General features: G+C 43.5%; 2 protein-coding genes across 3 annotated transcripts; both read right to left on the bottom strand.

Annotated features, from left to right (window-relative positions):
• Positions 1-13,897: 13,897 nt before the first annotated feature.
• On the bottom strand, positions 13,898-16,243 carry LOC139211886 (E3 ubiquitin-protein ligase TRIM21-like). Its single transcript, XM_070842306.1, has 2 exons — positions 16,154-16,243; positions 13,898-15,918 (listed from the first exon to the last, which is right to left on the bottom strand). Exon 2 carries the CDS (start codon positions 15,911-15,913, stop codon positions 14,333-14,335), a length of 1,581 nt encoding a protein of 526 aa, XP_070698407.1. The 5' UTR covers positions 15,914-15,918; positions 16,154-16,243; the 3' UTR covers positions 13,898-14,332.
• A 1,655-nt stretch (positions 16,244-17,898) lies between these two features.
• On the bottom strand, positions 17,899-19,884 carry LOC139212210 (E3 ubiquitin-protein ligase TRIM21-like). Of its 2 annotated transcripts, XM_070842702.1 has the most exons (3): positions 19,246-19,884; positions 18,931-19,128; positions 17,899-18,882 (listed from the first exon to the last, which is right to left on the bottom strand). In XM_070842702.1, exons 1-3 carry the CDS (start codon positions 19,882-19,884, stop codon positions 18,304-18,306), a joined length of 1,416 nt encoding a protein of 471 aa, XP_070698803.1. In that variant the 3' UTR covers positions 17,899-18,303. The 2 variants fall into 2 exon arrangements, with proteins under 2 accessions (XP_070698803.1, XP_070698802.1); XM_070842701.1 differs by having other exon boundaries at positions 17,899-19,884.
• Positions 19,885-20,612: the final 728 nt, after the last annotated feature.

The following is a 20,612-nucleotide window of genomic DNA, read 5'->3' as shown; positions in this document are numbered from 1 at the left end:
GATGCGTGGACAGGCTCACAGTTCACAGCAGGGGTTCAGCACTAGAATGCACATTGTTATACTCCTGGATAGATCAGTTATGCAGACTGATGCAGCAGATGCCATCAGAGGTGGGAAAAGTATACAAGATCAATGTGTGAGCCCTGATCCAGGAGCATCATACCACGATTTATAATCATGCAAGCTGTTTGATGGAATCATCTGAGTCTGAGGAGAATGAGGAGAATATTCCTCTCGTCTGAAATGTCAGGATGAAGAAAAGTCTTATTACCTGAACCAGTTGGATTTCTATGTCAGTCCTGGGCCACTTCATGGTCCCTGGGATGAAAACACTCTATTAATAAATAGGTAAAGTGTGTAGTCACCAGCATATGGAGTCAGCAGGTGTTTGGAACCATTATAAGATACTGTACCTGCATAAATACATATTTTCTCACTAATGATATCCAGCATGTACTATGGAGCGTTACTAGGTTTCACGTCTTTGAGGTCTGGAGATCTACTTCTCTAAGACTTCTGCTACGACCTCAGTACCACAGAGATCAATGGAATTTAATTTCTGATGCTCAAAGCATTGGACATTTAAACAGCTTTATCTCCTGAGGCCTGTCTCAGTCTGTCCTGTTCTTGGGTTCTTTTGGAAACGTGAAACTTGGTCTTGAAAAAACAGTCCAAAGTCATTCTTGACTCATTTCAGAGGAGAACTTGGGGTATAAAATTGAAATTGGGTTATAAAAGCATCCCAGCATGCATTTAACATCAACCAGAGGCAACTGTCATAATTATTATCCATCACCTTATTATTAAAGCGTCTGCAGCAGCTGCTGTGTCGTGTTATTCAAACCCACCAGACTCCATTGACAAAAACTGTAATTTTACCCGACAGTAGCTGATCTGCTGCTGCCTCAAACACTTACAAACAAATACAGAGTAGGATCTGAAGTACCCCTTTACATCACCACAGTCACACAATAACGCAAACTAACTAATAAAAACCGAGTTTAGCAGCTTTGAACCCAGTTAGTTAGAGAAAAAGGATCTTATTTCTGTAGGGATCCTTCCCGTGATGTTGTCAGACACTTTGAATAATAAACTGAGTGTCAGTGGCCGACATACTCTGATCTGGCACAATTGCCCGTCAGGTTACATGACAGCCATTGGAGCTTCTTCAGTGCCGGCTGAGCCGATCTACTGGACTGATTCCACAAGGTTTAGTATTTTTTTTAAAATAGTTTTTCTGTTAACATTAATCACTATCACAGTACAAACAATGTATATCAGCAGAATCCAGCTGAGCCGGTGTGCAACACACAGACACACTCCCTCCACGCTGCCTGTCTGAGACACGATACTTGATGACGATCTCGACTCCATGCCATGTGTGTCTTTCAATAAATTACAGGACGTTAAAAGCGCAGTATAGTGTATTTTCTTCTTTCTCGTCCTGGTTTTTTATCTGCCATAATGAGCGGCCGGCCATCCCATGAGAGGCGGCGGGGATCAAAACTCTGTGGCCTCCCGGAGGACTTCCTTTAATGTCTTTGTGCGCGTGGATTTGATACCCTCCCTCCTTTAAATTAGATCCCACTACATCCATTAGTCACAGAAGCCAGTTAATATGTCTCTACAGAGGGAGGAGAAGCCCACATAAAGGTCTATACCAACCTATTGTGCTGGATTGAATCTCCATTAGGTTGTGATAGACAGTGGGCAGGCCCAGAAATAAAACAGTAAGTAAACGGACGAGTATTTTTCCTTTTCTTTCTTTATTTCTCCTCATGTTTTACTGTGAAAGGATCATTTCGCTGTATGTCTCTTACTGAAAAACCTTCCCATTAATAAAGATACACGCCAGAACATGTGCGTACCTAATCATTTACATATCTGTGACCTATTTGGTTGCCTAATCATCTCCTCACAGAGTTGTGACTTCATTCGTGAGCCCTTATTGGTTCATGTTTAAATGTGTTATGAGTGAGTGTGGTCAGTGGTTATCCATCTAAATGGGTGATGAAAGAATCTATCATTTCTGTCTCACCTCCTCCCTCCTCTCGTCTTCCTGGGTGCGTTACTAATCCTCAACTGTATTTTTGGAGTTGCTTACTCGCCACACCTTAAATGAGTCACCCCTTTTCTCTCTTTTTTTTCACAGCAGGTCATTTCATCCCTTTGGTGAAATGGTGACATCATGCAGGGTTATTCAGGGTGTTAATCAGAACAGTTCGTACGGCGGCACTCCCTTCTCCACCTCACAGTCTCATGGCAGGTGCTTATCAGGACCGCCAGCCGGACCACTCCTTCGGCTCGGAACCGGGCCGGCCGTGGGAGGATAACGTGTCCCGCTCCCATTTTCAACACGGCATTGTTGTGGCTGGCAGCGTGCTGTGCCAGATTGAGATCTTACGGGAGAAAATGTTTCCTCAAGCTAAGCCCACCCGAGCGCGGCCCGCTGCCACCTTCCTAAGAAAGCCGGGAACGCACATTTCCAGCCCGTCTGTCACTCAATGCAACACAAAATGACCATGTATTAACAATACTGCTGCAACCTCTTGAGATCCTGGCCAGAGATAAACACACATGTACACACCCATGAACACATGCAGTCACAGTTTTGGCTTTTTGACCTTCAGCTCCCACAAGTTCTTCTCAAATGCTGAGTGAAGTTATTTTTGACTTTTTATCTGTTCTGAGTGACAAAAGAGAACAGGACCGAAATGCTTCATGATAACTGGTTGAATTAAATGCGGACAACAAATGTGGACACATTGACGACCAAATGTGAGCCAGCTTAGGCCCGTACATGAAAACTGGACCTCCTGAGGCTTTGAGGGTGTGGACTTGCGTGGGTGTGGATATTCAGCTACAGTCGGGAGCACTCAGGCCACCTTTGGGCCACCGTCCACATCCAGAATCCAACCAGTGCCCTTTATGACTGGTAACTTGTACACTATCTGTATCTTTTTTCCCTCAGCAATGAAACTAAACTCTGCAGGTCATGTAACGTCAAAGATGGCAGAGGATTAGGAGCGCTTCTAAGCAGCAACTTGACCTTCTCCAAACTTCACAGTCACACTCGCAGTGTGATGTGATCCCTTGAAGCTCAGAGCAAACAAACACAGCAATGGTTCGATTCATATCACATTAAGTTATTGTAATTATCATTTTTTAACGAAAACAGTCACGTAAACTTATAATAGGTAAAGACTGTCACACTTCAATCAGTGTCTGAAAAGCAAACAAATAAGATCATCTTATGGTCCAGCATCTCACAGACCGGCATCAAGCTTAAACCCCATTTTAATTCCACCTCCAACATTCATGTAACACCCAAAATCATCCAGAGTTCCTGCCTTCAAAGACAACGCATGAGGATAAAATCTAACGTGGGGAAATGAACCGACAATATGCCTGGACAATGACAAGACGATGCAAAGTTGAATTAAATCAACGAACACCTTAATACCTTAAAAACACAACTAGTGAATCAGAAAACCTCTAAGACGTATAGCACAGCTGTGGGTCGTTCACATAAGGGGCCATCAGTAACATCTGCAATCGCTGTTCCCGTCACCGCCTTCAGCTTATGTCACATGCTGTCACCACAACAAACCAAACCATTAAACCTGAACACGACGGCTTGTTGATCCTGATGTTCTCACCATTACTTATTGTGCGAGTGGACTTCATCAGCATCTGGAGGCAACTTTATCCTCCACATGTCAGAACTGTGGAGGGAGTGTGTTGGACGGTGGAGCAGAGGGACTTTACCCTCTCAGGTCCTAATTACAGAGGCAGACTGTGGCACACACAGAGCAGGAGACGTGCCTGGACATGTGGACCCAGTCCAAAGCTTGGGCCCCCTCACACACACACACACACACACACACACACACACACATAACTGGGCATCCTACACTCAGTCGCTGCAGTGAGTCTCTGTCAGTCACTCTGCCTTTGAGAGCGCAAAAAGCATTTCATGGTTTATTTAAGCCTTTTGAATAACTAAATGGGTGTGGTTCACCACATTAGAGAATACAATGAGCAGTGAAGTGTTCTTTCACAGGAAAATATTGTTTCAGTTCACCTTCCTGTGAGTGACAACACACTTTCAAAACTGTAAACCCCCACCCATGTGGTTTTAAGCTACATGATCGATCTAACTGTGAATATTCTGCAGGATTTGGTCGCTTGCAGGTGATTTTTACTTTCAGCGTGAAGCTGCTCAGAACCTGTGAGGTGACAAAATGTACTTGCAAGGTCCAAAATGTTTCCTCAAGAATGGAGCATAGCTGAGAACATAACGTTTGTCGGTCCACCGAAAAAGAAAACCTACAGACGCTGGTGATTCCCAGACAGTTTACACAGGCATCCAGTGAAACATGGATAATATTGCAGGTGTGCAGTCATAAACCAACGTATTATACAACATAAAATTCTGCCCTGATGATGGCGCTACAGGAGAAGTCAGCCGATCACCAAAGTCAATCAATTCATCCGGAGGGGAACGTAATGTTTGTACCAAATGTTATTACAATCCATCCAACAGTTGCTGGGACGTCTCAGTCTAAGCCGCAAATGTCCTCCTCTAATGCTACCATGAGGTTAAGTCGGGGGATCACCAAAGTCTGCAGCATTTGTTCTCTGAGGACCACGAATGTCGGAGCAACATTTCGTAGTAATCCGTCCAACAGTTTTTCAGCTATTTCAGTCTGAACCAGCAAAGTGGTGCAGCAACGGACTCATGTGAGCCATCCTGCCAGCCTGGTTAGTAGAAATAATAAGATAATGAAATAATGTGAAAGTGGCCTTTTCCTTGTCTCCTGCAGCCTAACATGATATGATCTGTTGTGATCTTATTTATGATTTTATTATATTTATTGTTTTTATTTTACCCAGTAAAGCTCTTTGTTCTGTGAAAAGTGCTCCACTACATAAACTTTGTTTTACTTCTCTCATAAATGGTTACAGCTTAAGTCAGGATCAGGATGAATTGGGAAATGAATAAAAGTCCTCACAAGTAGACTTCTATAAAGTTTTAGTGCACGTGTTTGTCTGGGTGTGTGTGTGTATGTGTGTGTGTGTGTGTGTGTGTGTGTGTGCCGTCCTGCTGCCTGCGTGCCTCACATGAGCCATGCAGGCTGGACACAGACGAGCGGCTTCTGACAGGCATTTCAAGCCCCTCCTGCCCTCTCCACCGTGTGGCCTCGCCGATAATGGGAACCTGATCGGAGGGAGAGCAGCGCAGGCAGCGGAGGTGGGGCGGGAGGCATGGGGGAGGAGGGGGGGGAGTGTGTGGTCCGTCTTTTGTGAGAAACTCTTCAAAGCGCTGGCCCTCCTATTTGTCCACTGGAGCTCTTTGTAACGGTATCTTCCACTGTCATTTTGTCCCTTTTATTTTTAGGCAGGGCTATTATTGCTCCCATACCCCTCACATACCCCGAGGCTTTGTGTGCAGGGACAGGGTCAGGTTTTAACTTTTTTTTTTTTTCTCCACCCTGTTCAGAACCGTCTTTTCTCCCCCTCCCCCACATGTTGTGCACACAGAGTAATGGATCACACTGACAACAAGCGCTCGGCTAATTCCAGATCTCACTGGGAGCTCAGGAGGGTTTGGTCTGGTCGGACCTGTTATTGGTCTCCAGTCCGCTGCTAAATACTGTGACACTAATACAATGATAATGATAATGGCCCTCTCTTCTCTGGTCGCCTGCTGACCACATCGCATTGAAATGCACGCGAGAATGGAAGTGCACAGTGTTTTTCTGTATAGCTTGGTCTTGGCATCTTCATTTTTAAAGGCAAAATCTAGTGATTTATCTTTACCATTTGATAAAGCTGGTGCCATGACCTTGGAGAATAATTACAGCAGACTTGCATGATTTAAAAAAAAACAATGTTCACGTTATTTAACTAGATTATCAGCATTATTGGGTAAAAATGAAGTAGCCACCTTAGGGCCCCTCACTACTTCTGTGACTGCCAAAAAGGGAACCTCATGCCTTCATGGTAGGTAAATAAATGCAGAATAATGAGACCTGATTAAGAACACCAACACTGGCAGCAGCGTGATGCTCTATAAATAAACAGCCAGCTCTGGATAAACAGCAGCAGAGATGGAGATGATGTGATCAGAAGTGATACCAGCCACTCAGATATCAGACATACTGACACACAGGCCTGCAGCACTACACTTGGATCTGGCCCGACTCTTAGCTGGGGTAACTGGACTGGAGAGACCTGTAGCACAGAGAAAATGACCCTTGTCTTTGATATGTGGAAGTTCTCATTGTATATGCCTCAGGGATTTAGTGTTTAATGAACTTACAGTGAAGGTTACAGCCTGAGAGCAACAACAGGGAACAGATGGGACGACAGTGTTGTCAGGGACACTGTGACAGATGCGTCGGAAGGCACAGAGGCCTACAGTCCCTCCCTGGCTGCCTGTTGGTCGATCCGGTTGCCAGCCTGCTCACTTGCCAGTCCGTCTGTGTCCACTTCCTGACCCTGTGGTGCAGCGGTGCATGCCGCCCCCTCCCCACGTCACCCTGTTCCCCTGTAATATCTGACATGAGTAGATGAATAATAGATCAGAGGCTTTAGCTGCCCAGTAACTCTACCCGAGTCCCAGGACAGGAGGCAGGCCGGCAGCTTCAGCCAACAGAGGACACGTGACCGCAGCAGAATAGCCATTCAGTGTGACCGCTGATGAGTAGAAGCCGTATTATTACCGCCAGTCAAACACCATGTGGTCGATATGAACGCTTAACTGGCTAGTGCCTACAAGTGAAGCCTGTGTGTGCGTCCAGCTGCTCTGGTGCACACAGCTGTGGAGGGCCAGCGATGTGTGTGATCTGCTGGACTGCCAGTTTGGACTTTATATGAGGTATCTGTTGTTTGACCTTGTGTTTCAATAAATGTCTGTGACTATATAGGTCTGGACAAATGTTTATAATGCTATTTATCCCCTGGCAGGACTATGGCAGCATTTATCTGGTCGGGCTTCCACACAATTTGTTTGAATTATGTCTAAACCAAATTATTTCTAAACTGCATTCCACATGTTACTTTACAGTGCAGCCCTTTGACTTTTCAAAAGGACTTCACAGGAAGTTTATACTCTCGCTGAAGCATCTCTGTGAGATTCTCTCTTTCCGTTTAGTTTTGATCTCTGGTGCTCATCAGCGATGGCTCTGTGACTGTGAGGCTTTAATCTTTGAAAATATTCTACCAATACTACAGTTTGACTTTCTGTACGTGGGACTATGGTTGTTATCATGCACAGACATTGAGCAGAACATATATACTGTATATATAGAAATGTTCTGTAGAACACAATGTGTGTATCCTTGAGCTCTAACAAATGTGCTGAATGGATTTCCTTCTAAAACATTTGCATAGCTGATTTTTGCAGCATTTTAATCCTGTATTGTGTACATCCATGTGTACCTGCCACAAGTCTTCTTCCTCTCTGCTGGTGCTGGTGCACTGCTGCATATCTTAGCATGTTTCCACCACCTGTGGATCAGGGGAAGAACTGTGACTACTCTGGTACAATAAAAGCTCCACAGCGAACCTTTAAGGATGTCATGTCTTCAACACCTTTCACACCCTCGCTGAACAGCTCACATACAACCACATACCTGTGGTCACATGACTAAAGTTCCATATTTAGGACATAAGTTCACTTCTGAAGACCTCGAGGTGCAACTGAAAGCACCAGAGAAAGCTACTGTCTTCACGGTCAACAATGAACTTTGCATTCTCTGCTGAGAAAATTATTTCAAGTAATCTAATGTGGATAAGAATGGTGCACCGTGCTACTGTGTGAGAGTCTAGCTACTGTATTTAGCTACCAACAGCATGGTGTTACGTTTAGTGATTCTGCCAATGCTAAAGAAGCCCAAGGCTGAGAAACTTACTGAAGATTTGAAAGCAGCCATTTTTACTGCAAACAAATAAAAAGGAGGTGCAGACAGATCCAAAGGAGGGGATATGATTCATTTGAGAAGGACCCTGCGGCAGGAGAGGGGAAGCAAATGTCTTTCAACTGGCATGAGAGGGTTGTTCCACTGATGAGGATGAAACAATAAAAGAGGATTCCATGAATTATAAAAAGGGGGGCTGTGATGAATGGTAAAACCATAAACGCGATGAGTCAACCTGCAGCTGCTGGAAATCAGTTTTCAGTTTTCACTGGCAGGATGGAAGTCAGCTCTTAACGAGTTAGGCAGCCAAACGTCATTTATTCCTGTTTTTATTTTCATTTGAAGTCATAAAAGTAATGAAAGTTCCTCTGCAGATTACTTTTATTTTTATTGCGCACTAAAGGACGTGGCGCCAACATGTTTTTGGCCACTAGGGGGCAAAAGAACCTCAAATCCAGCAGACAGACAGCCCTGAAACATTGGATAACACATTAGCATTAACAGATTATTATTCATTATTCATTCATCAGCCTGCTTTGCATGTGGCCAGGGAAAGAAGGACTGGAATCCTATTTGTGATCTGGCAAACAGAGATGTTAAAAGTGGCTAAATGTAGAACACCTCATTTAGGTTTCATCCGAACATGAGACACTTGACATGACAACCGAGGCTGTAGGTGACCTTTCCTTGGACAGATGTCATGTATATATCTGGGTAAGATCCAGTCACAATACCAACCAGACCACCTCCAGATGTGGTCTGCCCAAACCATTACCATTCTGATGCTGCTGCACTCACACCTCTCATTAAAGCTCTTCATCCAGATATGGACTGTATGTTAACAGCAGGTGTCAATGGGGTCTTACATGTGCAGTAAAGCTAAAAGAGCTGCCGAGTTAGTGATCACTTACTGCAGGTTAATCAAAACAAGCTTTCGCTGTCATTTGATGTCACGTTCATAAAAATATCAACCACCGAGCTTTAAAAAGACAAAAAGAGAAAGGAGTTTCGTGCTTTGTCAGGAGCTGTGAGGAGAAACACTAGCCGGCCTCCAGTTGAATAAAGAGTCGATTACAACGGAGCCCAATCAACACAGTGCATGTGATTCACACATTGACCAGAGAATAATACAGCACGCCTGGATACTCACACAACAAATGCAAGGAGAGGGCACACACACACATACACAAACACAAAAACACACACACACACGCCACCCTCTCTGGAGGGGATCGGGTTTCCTTCTGTGTCCAGTGGCTTATTAAACATTAAGCTCAACAGCTTCCCTACAGGAGGGGAAAAAGGCCTCCCCCCCCATCCCTGCCTCCCCTCTCTCATTACAGCTGTTGAGGTATGAGACAACAGAAGCGCGGCCACAACAATGGAGCCGGAGGCCGATAGCCAATCAGTACGTTCGCCGTTGCGCTCGCCCGGCGACAGCAGGTAGGCCTGAGTGGGTGAGATTAACTCTGTTGTCCTTTTTTCACAAAAGAACAGAAATTCAGCTTTTCATGTGCTGGTCAACAGTAGAAAAGTGAATGACACTCCACAGCACACTCTCTAATTCACTCAAACAGGAAGTGTACTGCAAACACAGATACACACATGCACTGATCAATAACAGGTGGAATTTCAAAATAAAGTCCTGTGCACCACAGGACGTTACAATAACTTTCTTAGTGAGCGAGTTAGTTGTATCATTATGCTTTATACTTCTACATGCATACGTTACTGAGCAGCCTCTACAGTGTTTTCAGGTGTAACAGGTATTTCCATTATTTCACATCAAACAACTAATAATGATGACAGAAAATAAGAGTTGCAGCATCTCTAACCTCTTCGAGCCCCTCTGGCCCACCGCTGCATCAGTACAAACTCATCCGCTGCAGCCAAAACTTGTTCAAACCCATAACGTGAGATGGAACAAGATTATTTGACTTTAAACGGGGCTTTAAATGTTTGATTTACTATCACATGGGCTATGATTCAGCCCACATTAATGAGCACGTTAACTGTTATATATGTTGTGGTGAACCCTAAAATGAATCTGGCAACATTCGTTTCTAAACAATAAAGAGAAGAAGTGAGCTTTAAACTGATGAGAGCAGAAAACAGACAGAGGAAGACTTCTGAGCAGCTCTAACAGTGACTGACAGGTGAACACAAACATGGGTGTAAAACTGAATGAAGCGACTCAATCACGAAAAATAAATCTCAAGGAAGTTTCTTCAAAATGTTCTGCGAAAAATAATCTCAAATATGTTTTATTCTAATATCTAATTCCTCTCTGATATAGTTTCTCATCCAGTTTGGACTTTTCTCAACTTATTATTGTGATTGTGTTTTTAAAAAAGGCCTAAATAAGTAAAGTTTATTCTTCTGGGTCCTGTTCTCCTCTCTGAGGGGGTTTCTCAGCTTCTCAGGTGTTGTGGCGACACTCCCTCAAGTGTGTGTGGTTGGTAGTTTGACACCTGATACCTGACAACAAGCAAGCTGTGTGTGTGTGTGTGTGTGTGTGTGTGCAATAGATGGATTCACACAGGCTGAATAAAGTAAAAAACTAATCAGCTCCACATGATCAGACAACAGTGCCACCTGCTGCTGCACAATGAAATGTACAATCACCACCAACTACATTAACAATGACCATAATTGATGTATATATATGGTACCAGTGGTGGAACTGAGCTAAATGTACTGAAGTATTGTATTTAAGTACAGTTCTCAGGTACAGGTCTATACATATCTGAGTATTTCCACTTCCACTGCAGAAGGTAAAGACTGTACTGTTTACTTCACTCTGTTTCATACGTTCACATCAGAAATGATAAGTAAGAGTATTTGTAGACTATCAAAATGATAAATCATAATCAATTCAAGGGAGTTCAATTTTTAAAATAAACTTCACGCAAGTTAAACTTCACCCGAACGTGAGAGACACAGCAGAGAAGCTCTGACGTACCTCAGAGCGTCAAAAACCTTCAAGCCCTCCACTGCACGTGTTTGTCTTCTGGCCAAATGAATCACCAGCCTGCATCTAAGTATTCTCACTGTTCAAGCACCAATATCCAGAATACCAATAAGATCTGTAGCTGCTGTGCAGCCAAAGCCACCGAACTTTAAAGTAACTTTATATAACTTTTAAGACACCAAACATGTCTGTCAGGCTGAATTTGGGGGAAACGTGTATAAAAATCATGAACAAGAAACCAACAATGTTTTCATATGATAGAATGGTGCAGCTATAAAAAGAAACATGGAGCTTTGGATTTGAATGTTTCACTTGGTGTAACCGTCATTTAGCTTCACTGTACAGTTGGAACGAGGCGATAAGACCATATATAGAGTGTGTGATCCAGTCAGCCATGTCAGTCATGAGAGGATTAAGGTGGTTTGTCCAATCTTAAGGCTGGAAGAGGAGGAAGAGGGGAGAAAACTGTATGTCAGGGGGTTAAAACCACATATCAACGAAGCCCTAAAGCTGGAGAAAGAGCATGCACAATCACAAGCACTGCCAGGATTAGAGAGAGAGCGACACGTCACCCTGATATGAAACCTCAGGTCTTCCCCCGGCCTCTGAAGATATCACAGACACTTCAGGGCTCACTCTCTGACAGCTGCACGGCTGCTTAAGACCCTCGGCTTCACTTAAAATCTCTCAGCCATCATGTGACTCTGATCTTCATCTTCGCTACATCTAATTCCAGGAAACCTCTTCCTCCTCCTCCTCCCCCCCTCTTCCGCAGCTCCTGACATGTTTCAAAGAGACCCGTCATCTCTCCCGTTTCCTGTCGTCACAGAGGCGCTCCTTCATCCCATCAGGCGAGACAGGTATGGGTAATGCATTAGCAGGCCGCAGACACTCCAATTATCTAATTAGCAGTCATATTTGATTAGTCTGACTCGGAAGAGACGAGACAAGCCTCCTTGAGGGCCCCTCGTCGTCCTCTTCGAGTCTTTGGGGGGATATTCAAGATTAACCGACCACTTCCTTTCTCTGAAGAGCACTAACAAGAGTGAAGGGGGGGAGGGGGGGGAGGAAAAAGTAACCTAACATTGCATCCATCAGGGAAATACGTATGCTAATTAAATATGTGATACAGTTTGTGAATTATTCTGAAGTTATATGAGTTTGCCTCTCTTCCACAGAGAAATCTGAGCAGTGGGACATTAAAAACAACCAAAAAAACTAGATTAAATCTTCTAATCAGTGGCACTTCAGTGAAGGAGCATCCACAGCACGTTCCTTTGTGGCCGTACTCACACACTAAAGAGTATCATTGCCTGTATTACACCACTGATACAGTAGGACTGTACTGAATGTCCAGTCGTGAGGTTAAAACTGAACTGCTTCCCTGACACTACCTGCCCCGCTGGGTCGTTGTTCTGTAACGCTCCACTCAGATGCTAGCTGGTTAATTCAGTGACATCCATTCTTTTGAGTTTCCTAAAGTCTGTGTGTTGTGTCAGACGTGATCACGGAGAGATGAATTTCAAGTTAACTTAACTGAAGGGTGCTGGGGTCGTTCTCATTGGTTTAAACAGAACAAACAGAAAAAAGAAACATTCAAATGCTGATTTTAAATACCAACAGGCTGCTTGGTACAGCCCTCCAATCTGTATGCTTGGTGAAAACAAAACAGCTTTCAATACCTGAAGTATATTAGTAACGCTAATGATTCACTAACTCTACAGTTTAGAGAAATTAGCTTAAAAACAACACAACAATGAGGGGATTCTCTCAAACACCTGCAGACCTGCTGCACAGAGCAACCAATTCTTTAAAGTCCAGGTGATATAATGCAAATTATTTACAATTATAGCTTACAATCTACTCCTGTGTCAATAGTGTGTAGAATAATCTGCATTACTTTACATTTCTGACTACTTATTACTGACTTCATGAGATGAAACATGAGGAAACACTTTGACTTTTAGAGAAGAACTGTAGAAATGTGTCCCCACACTGAACTCTGAGCTGAAAGCTGAGACAGGAGGACCTCTGGCGGCTCTACAGCTCACAGCAGCTGGGTTTCCACTGGACATCAGGGAAGTGTAAACCTCAACAGTGGGGTTAAGAATCCAAATCTATCTGCAGGAGGAAACACTCCATATTCAATCAGCATTAACCCATTTTTAAAAATGCATTTTCTAATCTTGATTAGAATGAGCACTGTGGGAAGAATAAGCTAGTTTGAGAGCTTTGCTGTGAAATTGTGGGGACATTTTATTTACTTTAATTTCTAATTAAACATGTTATATTATATATTGTATAAAATGCTTCATGGTGTTTTTGCAAACTTACACTGAAGCAAAGACATTTGCTTGAGAAAGTTTCTGAAATGTTTTGTTTCACAGCCAAAGAGAAATGTTACCATCAGGAGAGAAACCAGTGAGCAGACAGACAGGCAGGCAGACAGGCAGACAGACAGACAGACAGACATAAGATATATTCCACTCACATTATTAGATGTCTGAGTCCAGTCTCCTCTCTGCCAGGAGGTAAAGTGTCCTCAGCTCATAGCTAACAGCTGCCATCTTCCCCCACAGATAATATCTAATAAAACAGCACTGAAACAAGCTCCTCTGCAGTTTCTTTCATGTAAACACACTTACTGTTACTCTCTCCTGTTGGTTGGCAGTCTGAGCACCCACCTACTCATGTTTGACCCGGAGATACAAACACCACCTGTTCACCTCTGGGTGCTCTGCGCGGGTGCAGCGCCATGTTTGACCGCACACACCGGATAACATGTAGGAGCCGCTGCATCCCAGAGGGGCGCTGTTTCCCCCATTTGAGGAAAAGTGGGGGAGACATTAAGGGAAAAACAGATGAACCCTGTCATCTTGCTTCATGTGTTCATCCATGTTCCTACTAAATGTGTATTCATCTCACTCTATGTTTACTGCTATCAGATTCAGATCCTTGTTTTCTCTATTATTGTCTGATTAAAAGACAACACGACAGAAAGTGAAACCAAAGTCTTTATTTCAGTATGAGCACAGTATCAACATTATTTAGAGGCACAATAATCCCACTTTTCCCACTCAAGAACATTTTCTTTTGTACATGCATACTAGTAATGAGAGAACCAGAGTGTCCAGTAGATATTTAGAGGCAGAACACACACACGTATTCACCACAAATGAACAGACTGATGTACATGGTTGTTGCACGGTTGATGAGCCCACTGCATGCTTAGTTTGAATTTTTGCACTTAAAATGTTAAAATTAGAAGTCAGACGCCCGCCGCATTTAAGAGATGTTACCTACAGAAGTTTGTATTTAAAAAAACCAAACAATTGAATCCTTAAATTGTATGTAATTAAATATAATCTGAAGAACACAAGTACACACCGTGCAGACAAAAACAGTGAGTCTTTTCCCAGAAAATCACACGGTGGTTCTACTCAGTCTGGTCGACAGGACAGATGATCAGAGGGGCAGAGTTTTTACCTCCATCATTAAGACCAGGGCTGAAGAATGGAAAGAGTCTCTCAGTGAAGGAGCAGTTAGAAAAGCAAAACATAAGAGTAGCAGCATCCACATCATAAAACCAAACCAGGCCCTCCTCATAATCCACAAACACCCCCACCTTCTCAGGCTTTGACTTCAGACTGTGACACACAGTCCAGTAACCGTTCTGTGGGTTAATAGCGGATGTTCCTTTTCTATTGACTGACTCGTTGGCAACTCCTACAATCCAAGTAGATTTCCCTTTAACCTGAACCTCAAAGTAAAATCTTCCAGAGGAAACCATCTGCTTCCCTAAGACACGGGCACAGGCAGAAAATCTCTCAGGGTTGTCTGGGAGATTCCTGTTCGTGGCACCATGATGCACTTGCTTCCCATCATCAGACAAGATGAGTTGGGGATGTGCTGTATGAGGATCAAGTGTCACATCCACTGCAAACTGCCGGACTGTCTTGAGCTCGTCCTCTGTGAACGACATCTTCTTAATCACATTTGTGAGTGTCTTCCACAACTGAGCATAAGCTGCCTTCACAGTGCCCCCATATAACGGAGGATAGACTCTGACGCCTGTCCAGTCTTTGGTGGGTGGTGTAACATTCAGGGACGAGAAGTTTTGGAGGAGGTGGAGGTGATCTTCTGACTGTGACATCTGCTCCAGCTCAGCACTTCTCCTCTGCAGCTCAGAGATTTCCTGTTCCATTTCTCTGATGAAGTCTTCAGCCTTTGTCTTTATCCTTCTGTGCTTTTCTCTAATCATCTCAATAACTTCAGCCTGTTGTCTCTCAATACTCTCCTTCAGCTTCATGTACATTTCAACACTAGCTGCTATCTCTCTGTCTGCACTTTCTCTGCTGACCTCGACTGACTGTTGGACCTCTTTAATCTTCAGTTGTCTCTGCTGGATCATCTGCTGAAGTTCAGCCTCTGTTTTCCCAAGCTCAGCCTTCTTCCCTTCATACTCTTCTTGAAGACAAACAACATCGTGTGCCTTGTGGTCTGAAATAGTGCAGAGGATGCAGATACATGTCTGGTCAGCCTTGCAGAACAGCTCCAGAGGTTTATTGTGCTTCGTACACATCCTGCCTTCCAGGTTCTCCACAGGGTCGATCAGCTGGTGTCTCTTCAGGCTTGACACGGTCAGATGAGTCTCCAGGTGAGTCTCACAGTAGGAGACAAAACACACCAGGCAGGACTTCAGGGCCTTCAGTTTGGTTCCTGTGCAGACGTCACAGGGAACCTCTCCTGGTTTGGCAGCTTGTGGCTCTGAGCTGCTGCTGGCTCGAAAGTGAGAAACCATCTCAGACACTAAAGTATTGACCTGCATCTCAGGTCTCGTGTTGTAAATCTTGTTACAGTTGGGACACTTGCAAAGGACATTATCCTCCCAGTGTTTGTTGATGCAGCTTTTGCAGAAGTTGTGTCCACACGGTGTGCTGACTGGATCAGTGAACACGTCCAGACAGATGGGGCACAGAAACTGGTCTTCAGACAGCAAACTGCTGGCAGCCCACATTTTCACTGAGAACAAAAGTGAAAGTGTGAAGAAGCAACACTATAACTAAGAATCACTATTTCTTTAGAAAAAGCAGACTATGATTACTAGAATGTTAGGAGGTCATTTTGTGTTACATATCTACATTACAAATATGTGGAAGTGGTTTTTCTAATGACCAAAGCAGCAGACATACGTAATACATAAGCATGTGTCCACGCTGGATGTTCAAACACAGTAGATATGATCTGCTGTACTCACCAGGGTTTGTCAGAGACTGCTGTGTAGCTAAGAAAGACTCAGTGAACTTAGTTTAGGTCTCACTATGTAGAGAGAAACAACGACGACTCCTCTCAACTGCAGAACTCTCCTCACTTTCACTTTCATTTCAGGAGTCTGGAGTCGAGGATGTGGAAATGTGTCTCCACACTGAACTCTGAGCTGAAAGCTGAGACAGGAGGACCTCTGGTGGTTCCTACAGCTCACAGCAGCTGGGTTTCCACTGACCATCAGGGAAGTTTAAACCACAACAGTGGGGTTAAGAATCCAAATCTATCTGCAGGAGGAAACACTCCATATTTAATGAGCATTAACCCGGCCAGCAGCGCTGCAACATAACTGCTGCTCACTAGAACAGACAGAAATGTTTTTATCTAATGTCACAGTACTGTAAATTATGGTTTCATGTTATTTGATTTGTAGTACAGAAAAATGACACCACTGCAGCTTATAGTATTTTAGAAAATTGAAATTACAAGTTATTCAAAGATTTCAAATTTGGTTTCTTGAATTAAAAAAAACTACTTTGTTGTCAGATAGACGCCATTTTGTCTTGTATGAATGAATGTTGGACTCTAGACCCCATTTTCAGCTATAACACTGACTCCTGCAATCAATCAATCAATCAATCAATTTTTAAAAATGTATTCTCTTCATTTTTAGAATCTTGATTCAAATGAGCACTGTGATAAGAATAAGCTAGCTGGAGAGCTGTGCTGTCTACCTGTGGGTACGGTTTATTCACTTAACTTGTCATTTCTAATTAAACATGTTATATTATATGTTGTATAAAATGCTTCATGGTGTTTTTGCAAACTTACACTGAAGCAAAGACATTTGCTTGAGAAAGTTTCTGAAATGTTTTGTTTCACAGCCAAAGAGAAATGTTACCATCAGGAGAGAAACCAGTGAGCAGACAGACAGGCAGACAGACAGGCAGACAGACAGAAGATATATTCCACTCACTTCATTAGATGTCTGAGTCCAGTCTCCTCTCTGTCAGGAGGTGAAGTGTCTTTAGACTTTAGACTTTTCTTTATTTGATCCCCCATAGGGGGAAATTCTCATGTTACAGCAGCAACAATAGAACAGGGAGAGTGAAAAGAAGCAATAGTAAAAGAAAAAATAGCAACAGCAAAATAAATATAAATATAAATATATGGCTGTGATGAAATAAATATTTACACTATGGGATATTTACACTTTGGTTCAGAAATGTACAGGTATGGACAGGAATGAAGGAATGGAATGACATGGATGGAAAAACAGTCCTAATCTAATCTAATAAAACAGCACTGAAACAAGCTCCTCTGCAGTTTCTTTCATGTAAACACACTTACTGTTACTCTCTCCTGTTGGTTGGCAGTCTGAGCACCCACCTACTCATGTTTGACCCGGAGATACAAACACCACCTGTTCACCTCTGGGTGCTCTGCGCGGGTGCAGCGCCATGTTTGACCGCACACACCGGATAACATGTAGGAGCCGCTGCATCCCAGAGGGGCGCTGTTTCCCCCATTTGAGGAAAAGTGGGGGAGACATTAAGGAAGAAACAGATGAACCCTGTCATCTTGCTTCATGTGTTCATCCATGTTCCTACTAAATGTGTATTCATCTCACTCTATGTTTACTGCTATCAGATTCAGATCCTTGTTTTCTCTATTATTGTCTGATTAAAAGACAACACGACAGAAAGTGAAACCAAAGTCTTTATTTCAGTATGAGCACAGTATCAACATTATTTAGAGGCACAATAATCCCACTTTTCCCACTCAAGAACATTTTCTTTTGTACATGCATACTAGTAATGAGAGAACCAGAGTGTCCAGCAGATATTTAGAGGCAGAACACACACACGTATTCACCACAAATGAACAGACTGATGTACATGGTTGTTGCACGGTTGATGAGCCCACTGCATGCTTAGTTTGAATTTTTGCACCTAAAATGTTAAAATTAGAAGTCAGACGCCCGCCGCATTTAAGAGATGTTACCTACAGAAGTTTGCATTTTAAAAAAACCAAACAATTGAATCCTTAAATTGTATGTAATTAAATATAATCTGAAGAACACAAGTACACACCGTGCAGACAAAAACAGTGAGTCTTTTCCCAGAAAATCACACGGTGGTTCTACTCAGTCTGGTCGACAGGACAGATGATCAGAGGGGCAGAGTTTTTACCTCCATCATTAAGACCAGGGCTGAAGAATGGAAAGAGTCTCTCAGTGAAGGAGCAGTTAGAAAAGCCAAACATAAGAGTAGCAGCATCCACATCATAAAAGCAAACCAGGCCCTCCTCATAATCCACAAACACCCCCACCTTCTCAAGCTTTGACTTCAGACTGTGACACACAGTCCAGTAACCGTTCTGTGGGTTAATTACGGATGTTCCTTTTCTATTGACTGACTCGTTGGCAACTCCTACAATCCAAGCAGATTTCCCTTTAACCTGAACCTCAAAGTAAAATCTTCCAGAGGAAACCATCTGCTTCCCAAAGACACTGCCATAGGCAGAAAATCTCTCAGGGTTGTCTGGGTGATTCCTCTTTACGCCACCATGATGCACTTGCTTCCCATCATCAGACAAGATGAGTTGGGGATGTGCTGTATGAGGATCAAGTGTCACATCCACTGCAAACTGCCGGACTGTCTTGAGCTCGGCCTCTGTGAACAACATCTTCTTAATGGCCTTTCTGAGTGCCTTCCCCAACTGAGCAAAAGCTGCCTTCACAGCCACCCCATGTAACGGAGGATAGACTCTGACGCCTGTCCAGTCTTTGGTGGGTGGTGTAACATTCAGGGACGAGAAGTTTTGGAGGAGGTGGAGTTGATCTTCTGACTGTGACATCTGCTCCAGCTCAGCACTTCTCCTCTGCAGCTCAGAGATTTCCTGTTCCATTTCTCTGATGAAGTCTTCAGCCTTTGTCTTTATCCCTCTGTGCTTTTCTCTAATGATCTCAATAACTTCAGCCTGTTGTCTCTCAATACTCTCCTTCAGCTTCATCCACGTTGCAACACTAGCTGCTATCTGTCTGTCTGCACTTTCTCTGCTGACCTCGACTGACTGTTGGACCTCTTCAATCTTCAGTTGTCTCTGCTGGATCATCTGCTGAAGTTCAGCCTCTGTTTTCCCAAGCTCAGCCTTCTTCCCTTCATACTCTTCTTGAAGACAAACAACATTGTGTGCCTTGTGGTCTGAAATAGAGCAGAGGATGCAGATACATGTCTGGTCAGCCTTGCAGAACAGCTCCAGAGGTTTATTGTGCTTCGTACACATCCTGCCTTCCAGGTTCTCCACAGGGTCGATCAGCTGGTGTCTCTTCAGGCTTGACACGGTCAGATGAGGCTCCAGGTGAGTCTCACAGTAGGAGACCAAACACACCAGGCAGGACTTCAGGGCCTTCAGTTTGGTTCCTGTGCAGACGTCACAGGGAACCTCTCCTGGTTTGGCAGCTTGTGGCTCTGAGCTGCTGCTGGCTCGAAAGTGAGAAACCATCTCAGACACTAAAGTATTGACCTGCATCTCAGGTCTCGTGTTGTAAATCTTGTCACAGTTGGGACACTTGCAAAGGACATTATCCTCCCAGTGTTTGTTGATGCAGCTTTTGCAGAAGTTGTGTCCACACGGTGTGCTGACTGGATCAGTGAACACGTCCAGACAGATGGGGCACAGAAACTGGTCTTCAGACAGCAAACAGCTGGCAGCCGACATTTTCACTGAGAACAAAGGTGAAAGTGTGAAGAAGCAACACCATAACTAAGAATCACTGTTTCTTTTGAAAAAGCAGACTATGATTACTAGAATGTTAGGAGGTCATTTTGTGTTACATATCTACATTACAAATATGTGGAAGTGGTTTTTTTAATGACCAAAGCAGCAGACATACGTAATACATAAGCATGTGTCCACGCTGGATGTTCAAACACAGTAGATATGATCTGCTGTACTCACCAGGGTTTGTCAGAGACTGCTGTGTAGCTAAGAAAGACTCAGTGAACTTAGTTTAGGTCTCACTATGTAGAGAGAAACAACGACGACTCCTCTCAACTGCAGCACTCCAGGAGTCTGGAGTCGAAGTCTTTCCACTGTTGCTCCACCTCCTCTTTCAGCTTCCTTCAGGTTGATCATAGTGACATATTTTTGGCACAAGATACAAGTATATTATCGGAGCGAAGCACCAAAGCTTTATATGTGCACCATGAAGCTATTGGACACTTTTTTAGGCTAATTCTAAATGAGCAATGAGCATCTCTAGCAGCCAACAGAACAGAAATGTATAAAACAGCCAGTCTAAGACATACAACGCCATATTGCATCTTTGTGTTAACAGGGTACAACTAACTAATTAACTTACAACTTTAACTAATAATGTGACTAAAAGCAATTTCCTAATTATCCAAAGGAGGCAAACTGTTACCACCCTCCACTGAGGTCTCACA

The sequence above is a fragment of the Pempheris klunzingeri genome, chromosome 13 (genome assembly GCF_042242105.1).
Source record: "Pempheris klunzingeri isolate RE-2024b chromosome 13, fPemKlu1.hap1, whole genome shotgun sequence".
Lineage (NCBI taxonomy): Eukaryota > Metazoa > Chordata > Actinopteri > Acropomatiformes > Pempheridae > Pempheris > Pempheris klunzingeri.
Note: the sequence above shows the minus strand (reverse complement) of the source record. Positions and strands in the feature narration are given on the sequence as shown.